Here is a 13045-nt window from a genome sequence, read left to right as displayed (position 1 = left end):
GAATGTTTGCTTATTGTTTTCACTGCGTGATAGTCAATGTAATTCTGAAGGAAATAGATTTTCTTGCATTTCTATGTGTTCTTTGTATATGTGTAGAGATATTTAATGTACTAATAATACTACTAAGGCTTCTTTTGAATTGAGACAGCTTTTGAAGTATTTTCAAAAGTTGGGCCCTTAATTTTTCATCTGTCTGAAATATTGTCTAGAAGAAGCAGAGCCTTTCATTACCGACTCTTACTATCCACCAAAAATTGAATTAGTACTGCAAAATCTTAAAAGCCAAGAACAAGTTTCCTGTATTGAGACATGAGGAAAAAAAATAAAGTGTATTAGGCTGAAAAACAGCTTTGTTGGTGTTCTTCAGTTTAATTATTACTGATAGCTCAGCTGGAGCTCTCTCTAACTTGGAAATAAGAAAGTGATGCCTAACTGGATGCTTCTTGTTGCAAGCTCCAGTTTTCATGTTCATGTCATTCCTGTTGTACAGGAAGTTACTGATCCTGAAAAAGGCTTTATAGAAGAGGACAAAGTTACTTTTGAAGTCTATGTTCAAGCAGATGCTCCACATGGAGTGGCGTAAGTATCTGTTTTAAAAAAAAAAATAATTCGAATTAATAATTTTAATGTTGACTGAGATTGTCAAAGTATTTTGTGTTAACATTTGTAGCTCTCATTAGACATTCTCACTTTGTCACTTTTAATTGATGGATTCTGAGGTGGCGGTATTTTTCATTAGTCAGATTTTTGTATAGGTTAAATTTCCATTTGCATTAGTCAGCATAATGTTGTGGAACTTTTAATTTCTATATGAATTGATTAGTGATTTAACACCTCTGCAAATCTAACCTAACCTCGTTTCTGATCTTACAGCTGATAGCAGAGCCGCCTGACTGTGTCTGAAACCTATGTAGCTTGCCTTGGTTTACAGTTGTTTTAAAACTGCCTTATCAGAGTCATTCTACTTCATGTCACTTGTAAACAAAGCAGTTGTATGAAGTGCAGACTTGTCCTTAGAAGTGCAGACCTGGCTTCCAGTGCACTTTCATAATACATAATTTTTCTGCCATATAGAACATCTTCAAAATGAAAACATAACAGAATCACAAAGCATTTAATTGCGAAGACTGTTCTTACAGGCAGGCAGTAGTGAAGTGTAGTTTATTTAAACCTTAAGTAACACTGAAGAGTAGCTGATATCTACCAGCAGCGCTGCCTTAAAATAAATACTCTTTATTATACTTAATACAGAACTATCTTGGTTTTAACAACTAACTGTTTTCTAGGTGGGATTCAAAGAAGCACACAGGATATGTTGGCTTAAAGAACCAGGGAGCAACTTGTTACATGAACAGTTTGTTACAGACTTTATTTTTCACAAATCAGCTACGAAAGGTAATTAATATAGGAAATAAAATCAGATTGCTATTTGAAATATCCAACGTGTTGTATTTATAAATGCTTCAAAACAGAGCTGTGTGTTTGTTTTGCTTCCTTCATCCTTTCAGAGAAGTTGTAAGTTACGTGGTGATGTGCATCCTTCTTTAGGCTATGTGCAGGAGGCTTCCTTTTAGGGCTTGTTGAACATAAGCTTTCGGGTTTTTGTGAAAGCAGAGTACCTGCTGAAGACCTAAGCGTAAAGGGTGTTTCTTAGACTGTAAAAGGATAAACTTGTATGACCTTTGTAATTCATTTGTTCCATCTTTTAACTTTTATTACACAGGTGAATTGCTGCTGTTATTATGATTAGCATCTTTGTAGTGATGGAAAGCATTATAATTTCAGTAGTTTAAACAATCTTATATTTGCTTCATTCATGTTTTTTATTTACTGTAGATGTTATTTCTTTGATGGAAGGAAGAACTGCTTTAAGTATCAGCTTAATAAATACCTCATCCAAACCCAGGATGAAAAACGCTAGATCCATTTAGATACCATTTTAAAAGAGTGCAGTCGCCTTAATGATAGGATAAAACAGAAACGATGACTTGATATTGGAGGTGGCTATCTGGAAGGGGGGGATATACTTGGGAAAAATTGTAACTTAGCACTGTTTAGTTTATTGGCGTGTCCTTTGATTCTAATTCATCCTTTCATGCATTCCTGTCCTTATTGTGTGTCTCCTAGTGAAAATGTACTGTTCTGACTTATGCTTTCGCTTTTGTATGCTAGTTGTTACATTTCCATTAAGCTTTCTTTTCTACAAAACATCTCTTTTTAATGTAGCTGCTTTCCACTGTCTTAGTTTTTCCACCATCTTACCAGTATTTCTATCTCTGTGGCCTCTTAAGTGTCCCAGTTGGGATTTCTTTTTTTTTCTCTTTTGCAACATGCTGCTTACTCTGAAGCACTGCAGAAAGTAACACATCAAACTCCAGCAGACTGTAGCAGTGCCACATACAAGAAATAAATACTTGACTTGTTTTCCATGATGCACCTGTTTCTTTTTTGCAAGAGGTATAAATTACTTATTCAGTTTATGATTTGTTATAATGCCGTTTTGCTCAGCACTCATAATGTTGCTGCACTTTATCTTTCTGGACAAACTTCACTTTGCTCTTGAAAGAAAAATGCGTTTTTATAATAGCTCCATCTAATCCAATTGAGTAGTTCCTTTCAAGACTGTCTTGTAGTCAGTAAATCAATATGTACCATGAAGTAATCTTCTTCTGTGAAGAAGAAATTCTTTTTGTGATACAGATTTGTTTCAACTGAACGAATCTTTTCAGGCATTCCCCTGCATTTCTCCCCCAGCCCCCAAATAAATATTGGCTTTTAGGGAGTGTTATTATCTGGATAGTGACCATATGGGGAAGCTTGATTTACAAGCTGGTAACTGCAGCTTCCTTTATAGAAATGTTACTGGACGTCAGCTGAAATGCCTAATTCTTTGCTCATTCTTCAGGTTTTCAGAGCCCTACAAACACAACTGACTACAGCAGTAGTTTTAAACAGTTTTAATACTCATTTGCCATTATTACGGATAGGGATGAATTGGTAGTTTTCTGGTCTGAAAGTATGAATTTCAACAACGTTTTTGTTTTCACTTTCAGCAAACATGTTCCTCTTAAAACCTACGAAAATGAAATATGTAGTATTCTCAATTTGCTCATCACCATTCTTTCTGTTAGTCCTCCTTCCTTAGAAGAAAGAATGATTTCTTTTGTTGTTCAGAGCTTTGTTAACAGGGAAGTTGCTGTTGGGAGTAGAGCTGGGAAAGCCAGGAACAACAGCAAAGGCAAGCACATAGCTATGGAAAGTCAGACTCTGGTGAGCGTGAGGACTGATGGAGAGGTCCATCATTCTCAGCTCTGTTTCCAGATGACAGATGGGAGGTTCTTGGGTATTTGAAATGAGACCTCCGTTTATTAGCAGCCCAGGTGGCTTCAGCGGTAGGGAATAAAGCAAAGGAACTTTCTCTTCAGAGCATGTCTTTATTTGTCTGTGACTGCTAAATGCATGCTTAAATATAGTCCGCCCAGGCAAGGGACAGTAGCTTCCCAAATGGGGTCCAGGTTTGACCTTGGACCATGTTACATGGTCATTAGCGCTGCCAGCCAGGCAGTACTTGTGTCTGCACGCAGCCCATCTTGAAACTTTCGTCACCTCCCTTGAAAAATTCCCCACAATTCATGACAACATTGCAGAATGTGTATAGAACTATACTAAAACCAGAAATACTGGTCCAGTACATTTCGATCTGGCTCTCCTCGTGTTATCCAATGTATTTTACCTTACCTTGGAATTTCATACACAGTATTTTCTTTCCTTCTTACTTTCAGCAGTGTGTTCAGGCTTATCTGTAGCATTCTTTTATGATGTAAATATCTTGATTTTTTTTCTCATATCTCTTTGTCTTTTGCTTATAGCCATTGCCTATACATGTCCCTATCACTCTTCTGTGTTTGTTTCCTGAGGGAATTTCTCAAGTGTTAAATTAGAGATTCTGCTTTTTCCAAATGGATCAAAAAAAAATATATCCTCACTCCTTGATCCTGAGGTCCAGCTTTCAGAGTTTGGAATGGTAGGGCATAAAGATACAGGTTTGTAGAGGATTGTATTTGAAAAGTGATTTGTTTTAGCTTAGAGAAACACGTAAGCTTTGAGAAACGGGTTTTGATAATACTTGGATACGTAAAAAGAATGAAGAACCAAAGAATGACTATGTGTGAAATGTTTAGTTTGTAGGAACACATTTAGAATTCCAGAAGAAACAAAACTGGTGTTTTTATTCAATGGCAGCTGGAATGTAGTAATTATAAATAAATTGTAAATGATTATTTTAATATTACTTGAGAGATACAGGAAAAGAATTAATTGTTCAGATGGTGTATGAGGAAACCAAATAGGAACTAAATGCAAAGGATCTGATTGTGATTATTTCAGTATTTTGAGCTCAATTTATACTTTTTTGATGGAAGAGTCAACCACTAGGTTGACTAGGTTGACCTGCTATAGTATCATCTTGGTTTGTTACGAAGAACATTTAGCATTTCAGTATTTATTTTGTGAAAGTGTCAGCACTGTGTATATTTGTATTTTTTAATTATCTTTGTATCTTATTTGTTTAAACAAATAGCAAGTACTTTACTATATATTTGGTTTTTAAAAAGCATAAGATGTCAAAAACAATTAATAGTGGCTGAGAGATTTGGAGGATCTGAGGCATGGTCATTCAATCGTTGCCTGTTTCTACCTTTAGCCAGTGAAGACCAGCTTTTAAAAGGGTTCATAAACCAGGGAGAGGTTAAGTTTACTCTGCGAGATGCTGGCTTGTTTTGATATTTTGAGCATCGTGCTCTAGTGGGAGGTCTCCCTGTCCATGGCAGGGGATTTGGGACTAGGGGATCTTTAAGGTCTCTTCCAACCCAAACCATTCTGTGATCCTATACTGTTCATATCTTAAAGCAAAAAATAACTTTGGCTTGTACAACCAAAGATATATTTTTAGCTATTCATATTTGATTTGGAGTTTGCCCAGATCAGCATGGTTAACTGTAACTCTGCATTTGGATAATAAAAATAGAGAAGCAATTGAAAATAGATTTGTCAGCTTATTAGAATTGTTTTGAAATTGTATGTTCCGATCTTGGGAAATGAATTCTCATAATCAGGGTGGTCCAGCTTTACAATAGGATGTGTGGGGAAGTTGTGGGCTCCATTCCTGAACATGCTCAGAAGCCAGCTGGACATGACCCTGAGCAACTGGACCCAGCATGGAACTTGGTACCTTTGTGAGCAGGAGCAGAGCTCAGAACCTACAGAGTTCTCTTCAGGCTAAATCACTATAAATGCTAAACTCCTAAAGCAATGCTTAGCTCATTAGAAAAGCTGCTGATGCAACTACAGGAGAAAATGCTATATTTTGTTTTCTTAATTTTTCCAGGCTAGCCAGGTAGTTACCCTGCTGGATTGGCAAAAACAATGGCATGAACAATTATTGAGTTTCAAAAGTTAAAACTTGTTGCTGATGATAAAATTGAAGATGCCATTTTCTTCTATTTATGAAATTGAAAAAAAGCAGTTTAAGCAAATTTTGAAATTAAAGCCAAGTTTTTGTTACCGTTAGGGTGAGGCTGGACTGTTGTTTTTAAAATTACCCCAATGAAATAAGAGTTCTGTGGCTGTTGTTCAACAAAAAGTTGATGATAAATTCCAGCTAATTTGTGGCCGCGTTTTCCTTTTTATATGCAAAAGTACTACTGTATAACGATGTAGCTTGGAACTAAGTAGCAACATAACATTTGGAGGTTACTAGTGTTCAGTCACGATTCTGCTTTAGATTATCTCTTTTTATTGTTAAATTTGGGAAATTAAATTTAAAATCTAAAAGATAGTTATGTGAACTGTCATATTGCTTTACAGTTGCATACGTAACTAGTATTTTTCTGTCTGAATGTAAGGGATTTGCTTCCTTTATGAAACCGATTGATATTTCAGTAACAAATTTTCTTTTATTTCATCTTATTACTGTAGCTATTCTGCAGATAGTTGCTTATTGTATTATTCTTCAAAGTATTTATGTTGCTGTACATTTGAAAAATATTGTGGCTATTCAGAATTGGAATAGGAAACTGGCCTGCCAACTTAACAACTTTTTTTTTTGCCTTTTTTCCCCCCCTTCCTTTCTTTTTTGTCATTCCCTTGTGTTCTTTTTCTATCAGCTGTGTCTTTATCTAATGTCTGTCTCAACTGGTTCCCATCATATCTGGACTGAGCTTTCAGGTAGCAATAAATATGTTTCCCCAAGAATTCAGCTAAGTACTGGAAGTACTAACCTTGTCCTGTATGGAGGGAACTGTAGTACAGGCTAAGTTAGAGGTGCTGGACACCTCTGAGGTCTAGGCTGATGCAGAAACTGAGTGAGAACTACTGAGATCCAGTTCAGTGCTTCACTTGCAGAAATGTATCATCCCCTGTTGTTTTACAGGCAAAAATTCAGGTGGCAATTTTTCTGTTTCTTAACAGGTTTTTTCATATGCTACTTAATATTGGAGTCTTCAGTTTTTCACGTGTTGTTACCTAATCTCCTTCTGGAGTTGTCTTTTTCCTTTTTATGTTTATGCTTTCTAAATGAGCATCTCCCTGTAAATACCTTTACTTGGCTGTTGCTTTTCCCTAGATATATTGGTGTACACTTTTAAAGAAGTGAATCTCATTTCAGTGCCTATTGCACTCTCCTAATCCCTGTTTGGTCTATTTGTGTAATTTCTTTGTTCTCAATCCTTCCCAGATGAGTATAATCGGTGAATTGAATTGTAAGCTGTTTATTTGCTGGAGAGCAATGATGTTAGGTAGGAATGAATGTATTGGGGAATCTCGGCTTCCTCTGACATCCTTGTCCTCCGTGTGGACAGTTTCTGTTTTCTTGCACTTGTTGCCCTTTATGGCTTCATGTGGTGGTGGTTTGGTTTTTTCCTCCACTGTAGGTGGCAATATTCACAGATAGCCAAGCTACAGCACAAACCTGAAGTTATTTTCAAAAGCCTATGGTATTGATCAGTGTATCAGGTCCTACTGTGACGATTGTCTAGACATGCCAGGTGTGATATGTTGTTCGAAGGTGTTGAGTGCTTTAATAATGTGTTTACTTTTCTAAGGTGGAATAAGGGAACTGTTTAGATAAAATAACCATGAACTGAATCTGTTCACATCTTTCTAACCACTGTGCTAAAGAGTCGTTCCAGACAATTAATGTTTTTACAGTACAGTATGAGATCTTTTTTTTTCTTCAGACTCTTTTGGAATGATGATTAAATGGAATTATATGAAGGAAGTCACTGAAGAGGAAAGAATGCATTAAACAATATGAGCAATAAACTTTTCCTTAGATACTAATTGAACTAAATGCCTTTCTAGGCTGTTTACATGATGCCCACAGAAGGAGATGATTCATCCAAAAGTGTTCCTTTAGCATTGCAAAGAGTGTTTTATGAGCTGCAACATAGTGACAAACCAGTTGGAACTAAGAAGTTAACAAAATCTTTTGGGTAAGTTTCAGAAATTTGGACTATTTATCAGGCTGTTACAAGTTCCGTAAAGCTTTTAAAAAAGTTTTATTTAAGTCAGGCTTTCTTTGGAGAGGTGCAGAGAAGTGTTAATACAGCATTATGTTAATTGCTAAATTTTCTTAGTTTACTTGGACAGATTTTTATTTGTTGTCAGTACTAAAGATGGCTGATCCTTAAGTCAGATTTTTTGGGGGGTGGGGGTTGGGTGGGAAGTGGTATGCAGTCAAGCACAGCTGTTAGTAGCAGTATATAATTTACTTGTTACCTGAAAGTTGTGTGATGTATTTCACTTAAGTAAAATTCAGGACAAAATATGTTGTTGAAACATTGCAGTTCATGTATTGTTAATGTATTTTTAAAAATTTAAATCTGTTTTAAATGTAGAGGAATAGCAGTAATTGGCATTTCCATATTGTTAGTTCTGCATTGATGACTTAACAACATTTTCTCATGGCATATCAAAGATGCATGTATTTTTGCCTATGCAGAATTTAGAAGCATTTAATGCTGTATGCTGTTTCATGATTTAAAGCTTAAGAGGAGTTATCTGTTGCATGCGTTAAAGGTGTTGGAGCACATACGTAAAGTAATAATTTGCATCTTCCTCATTCTAGCACCATCTTTTCCTCCATAAAACATCTACAAAAAGGCTTGCTTTTTATTTTCATTTTTGCCCGGTATCCAGTTCACTGCTTGGGTTTTTTTCCAGTCTGGTGGTACTTCTTGTGAGATGGTGTTTCAAGGTGTAACTTTAAATTGGGAATATCTAGACATGGAATTATACAATATAGCTCAATTTAGGGTGTTGATGTTTTTTGGGGGGATTGTTTGTTTGGTTTGGGTTTTTTGTTTCTTTGGGTTTTTTTACTAGCTTGATATTTCGGTTGCGCACAAGTTAGGACAGAAGATTAAGGTTAGCTTCACCTTTACAAGCCTCCTTTTTGCATGTCCTGAAAGCATGGAGAAAGATTTTAGCAAAAACTGTCCTAAAACATTTTGTTTTGCATTACAGTGTGACAAAGTATTTATAAACTAGTCTTATGTAGTAATATTGGCAAGGCATTTTTTAATTTAAAAACAGATTAAGAAGTTTGTATCATCTTTTTCACATAGCTGTCCTAGTGTCCATCCCACATCTTCTGCTAAAGCCTCTAGTAGTGCTCTGTCCTGATAAGACTCTTTGTAAACTTGGTCTTTGTAACCTTTTGGGGAATTTTAAAATGAAATCGGTAACCTCAGTGTTGTATGTTTATCTGGTCATACCCTCTTTCTACTAGCACGCTGTATATTTAGTTTATCAGTGCTCCTGCTATCCTGTCACACTGGAAAGACTTGCTGATACCATAAATATTTCATCCTGAGTTAAGATCCCAGCTGTGTCATCTTTCGTAGCATGGAGAGACCTTTCCCGAGGGTGTCGCAGATGCTTAATTTTGTGTCCGAGAGCAAGGTTTTAAGAATGTGTTCATGCCTGCCTTCGTTCTTGGGAAGGAATTTTTGAATGTGTTTGAAGATTCCTCGCCCCCCCTTCCAAAATTAGAGGGGGGTTTCTGACCCTGTGAGACCTGCTTAGATGCTGTGTAGAGTGTAGCTTTTTACTGGGTATTGTGAGTTTCGAAGTTTGGCTTCTTTCAGTGTAAAGTGATGCTACTGTTAGGGAGCCCTTTTTTATCTTAATATTAGTATGTAACCTTTTTCCTTGATTTTGTCCTTTAAGCTGGCTAGTGTTTAAAGCCTAGGGAGTCAGGAGGTTACTTTGCATTCTTAATTATCCAACAGGTCACTTCGTGCAGCTTGTTTAAGTGTGGGACCCCCCCCCCCCCCCCCCCCCCAGTTGTTTTGGCACACTGTTGGGAGTAGTATGCTGCCCGTGTGACAGTGGCAGTGAGTCCCTGAGAGGAGTGGGAGGAGAAGATAAGGTTGTCATTGCTTCTGATCACCCCTTGTGGCTTCAAGGGCCAGGGTTGAACCTCATGCTGAAGCTACAGCCTACAGTAAATGCAGCTTATTTCATACAGCTGCGAGAGATGGCTGTTAGAAAAAGAGTTGTCAGAGACTTAAAAAGCATTCTTGAGTTTAAGGTAGAGTTCATAGAAGGAAGTAGTTCATGCCAAAACTAAAAGCACTTTATGCTGCTTTTTTTATTGAAGGCAGTAGTGCTGAACACCCTTGTTGCAGTGTGCCACATTGGCACGAGGCATTTAGAGACTTGCTCTCACCCCTCCTTCACATGAGTGTGTTTATACATGGGCAGTTCAGGAAGCTGGATGGATCCTTGGAGTTTCTGTGTGTCCAGGATTAACTATTTAGATGAGCACAAAGGAGCCAGTATTTCCTATAAATCCATTTACTTCCTTTCATGTGCTGAAATCCCCGATCGCTACTTGACTGCACCTGAAGGGCCCTCAGAAGAGGCAGCTAGAAGCATACTGCGGAAACGATTCTGACAGCACTGAATTGCTCCCAGGGCTTTTTTCTTAAGAGCTTTTTATAGGGGGATGGGGTTTGGTGGTTTTGTGTTTTTGTTTTTGTTGGGGTTTTTTTGTGGTTTTTTTTTTTTTTTGACATGAACTGAGACTAGGTTGTAGACTGGAAGATTTCGTCTGCTAGCCACAGCCTGGCCCTGGCCTCTCCGGCTGCCTTCCCAGTCCCCACACCCAGATCCACAAAGAGAGAAGGCAGGTGGGCACAGAACGGCTGCCAAGATGTCCCACAAGTTCACTGTCCCTTCTTCCTGCTAAGTAAATGCTACAGAACTGAAAAAACCTGTGCATCAGCCAGTACTAAATCTCAAGTCTTTACATCTTGTTAGGTATTAAATTCTTGATCTGCAAAGAAATCACAAAAATGTCTTTTAAGCTGTAAGTTTTCTTCATACGACAGTGATTTTTATATTAATTTGCATTTAAAGGTGGGAAACTTTAGACAGCTTCATGCAACATGATGTCCAGGAATTGTGTCGAGTGGTATGTATTTACTATTTTTTACTGATCTCTGATGCATAATGTCGTCTCTTGATGTGGTGTAAATATAATAAAATTCAGTAACAGTCGTAGTAATATTGGTGTACTAATTAATTTGAATTAGGTCTCTAAGACAGTTTTTGGCTTGGTGTATTTCTCTTTTTTTAAGAATGGCATTGTTTGTGCCCTTTTGCGGGTGAGGAATTTCTAAAGGATAGAGGAGGTTGAAAATAGATGGAATGTATGCTAGTGGTCCTTATATAGCCATGGAGAGAAATGCAGTTTTGAAGATGCAAATGCATTGTTACATTTATGAGGTTTTGCAGACTCGGAGGAATGTAGCTGGAGTAGTCCTCAGTGCAGTTTTTAGGGGGAAGAGGAGGGTTTAAAGGACTAGAAAGAAGATGCCAATATCAATAGACTAACAGTTTGTTTTTATGCAAGTGATTTAGGATTTAGTCAGTGAAGTAGTCATCTGTGTGATGAATAAATTAAAAACCTGCAAGTTTACCCTGTGTAAAAACTATATTTTCTTTCAGCTGCTTGATAATGTGGAAAATAAAATGAAAGGCACATGTGTAGAAGGCACTATTCCTAAACTGTTCAGAGGGAAAATGGTGGTATGTATTTCATCTGTTTGTTTGTTTGTTGGTTGGCTTTTTTTTTTAATAATTTAATTAAACTGTTACTTTTATACATTGAAATTCTGTGTTTTGGTTTCTGTTGACAGTCTTATATCCAATGCAAACACGTAGATTATCGATCTGAACGAATAGAAGACTATTATGACATCCAGCTAAGCATAAAGGGAAAGAAAAACAGTAAGTGATACATTGTGATATACACCAGTCAAATACATCAGTGTGTAGGGCAACTTCAGTGCCTGTTGATTGCACATGGGTTTGTTGCTGCACAGCGCTTTGAAATATCCTTGCTTTAAGACACCTGATTGAAAACATTTTCTGCAGAAAATGTTTTCGGTTACATTATCTGTTTTCCCTTCCCTACTCCTTCGTCCCTAATTCTCTCACTGCTATCTTTTTGTAAAGTTCTATGAATTTTAGGAACTTTTCTGGTGTTGTAATAGTGCATGCTGTGCCTTGGTGATAACAATAGTGTTGTGACAGTAGGTTATATTTATATCTGCAGATGAACTTGGAGGAAACAGATTCTTAGTTAGACTTGACCCCAGTAATAAGCAACTAAAAAGAATGATCTAAATACAGCAGCGCAACAGTGGTCCCTTGTCATCAGTTTACCAAGTACTTGGCATACAAGACACAAAAGAGGGATTGTAACAGTCGGGCAAACAGAATCATCTAGCTTGATACTTAAAAGTTGCAAAGTGAGAATAGGAGGTTTGGCAGACAGTTGTTAACTATGGGATTTTAAAATCTGTTGATATTTCTATGTGTGCCTCAATTTGGTGGATTTCTTGACGTTCTTAAGCAATATAAAACTTTAAAATAAAGGCAGAGATATTTAAACGCAAACTCTCCTACTCTCATGTCTTAATATGCTATTTGATTAATACATTTTTAAGCCCCCAGGCCTAGAGTAAACTTACATTTTTTTTCTTCCTCCTTCCCTACAAATCCCAAATCTTTTTTTAATTTAGTTTTTGAGTCCTTCATTGACTACGTTGCAGTGGAACAGTTGGATGGTGATAACAAGTACGATGCAGGAGAACATGGCTTGCAGGTATTTTTCTTTTTATAATTGGCTTTTAAATTTTATTTCTGTGTCCTCGATAAAAAACCTTTAAGCCGTAGTAGTCAGAAAATGTTGCAAACCCCATTCCAGGTTATATCAGCTGATTTTGGTGATTTTTCTCCTCAGACAAGCTTTTTACATAGCTCCTCTTAATTGCTGCTAGGTCTCTTTTAAGATGGAGCTTGGATTTTAAAACAATCTAAGGGGCACTGAGTTTTACTTTTATACCTGTAAGTGTTTTAGTGACTGGAATGGTTAACTTGTCCACTTCTCAAGACTGAGAAGTTCTTCCTCCAGGAGTAGTCTGTTCTTCTATATGTCTAGTAAAAAAGTGGCATAGCTCTAAAAGTAACTTTAGGTCATTTTTGTATCATCAACAAGAACACCAAGTGAACCCATGGAATTTTAAACATTTATGTGTGTGTACATTTTTTCTGAGCTTCTCAGCTGCACTTTGCTGCACCCACCGTAGGAAGCTGGAGTAGTTTATAAAAAAATGTTGGTTTACTACAGCTTGCTTCTGCAGCTTCCATATACCAGGTTCTGTTAGTAATGTTCTGTATATTCTTTAGCTGTTTTTAGGAATATAGGGCATAGAAGCCAAATACTTGTTGGCAGGATACAATGAACATGAAATTCTTACTTGATCTGAAACAAGTTTTTGCCTCTGTATTTTCTTTTGATTTTACTTATACAGGTAACTTGCTCTTAAAGCAGTGAGGTGTTCACTTGGGCTTGTATGAATGGCCTAAATTTAAATGAAGTGTGTTATTGGAGTAGCTTATGGGAAGGTTGGTGCAGCATGAAGATTAAGTTCCACCCAAGTTTTGAACCATTCTTTGATGCCCATTGTATTGT

The 13045-nt window shown here is 37.0% G+C and overlaps 1 protein-coding gene across 2 annotated transcripts in view; it reads left to right on the top strand.

The window, feature by feature from the left end:
* USP7 (ubiquitin specific peptidase 7) overlaps positions 1-13045 on the top strand; it is a 75675-nt gene that overhangs the window by 41226 nt on the left and 21404 nt on the right. For both annotated transcript variants that reach the window (XM_037382489.1, XM_037382490.1), the window contains 7 exons: positions 491-579; positions 1287-1395; positions 7360-7490; positions 10423-10477; positions 11014-11094; positions 11205-11295; positions 12093-12175. In XM_037382489.1, coding sequence (XP_037238386.1) covers positions 491-579; positions 1287-1395; positions 7360-7490; positions 10423-10477; positions 11014-11094; positions 11205-11295; positions 12093-12175 — 639 coding nt within the window. The remainder of the gene's footprint in view (positions 1-490; positions 580-1286; positions 1396-7359; positions 7491-10422; positions 10478-11013; positions 11095-11204; positions 11296-12092; positions 12176-13045) is intronic.

The sequence above is a fragment of the Falco rusticolus genome, chromosome 4 (genome assembly GCF_015220075.1).
Source record: "Falco rusticolus isolate bFalRus1 chromosome 4, bFalRus1.pri, whole genome shotgun sequence".
NCBI classification, from domain to species: Eukaryota; Metazoa; Chordata; class Aves; order Falconiformes; family Falconidae; genus Falco; species Falco rusticolus.
This window is presented reverse-complemented; position numbering and strand designations above follow the sequence as displayed.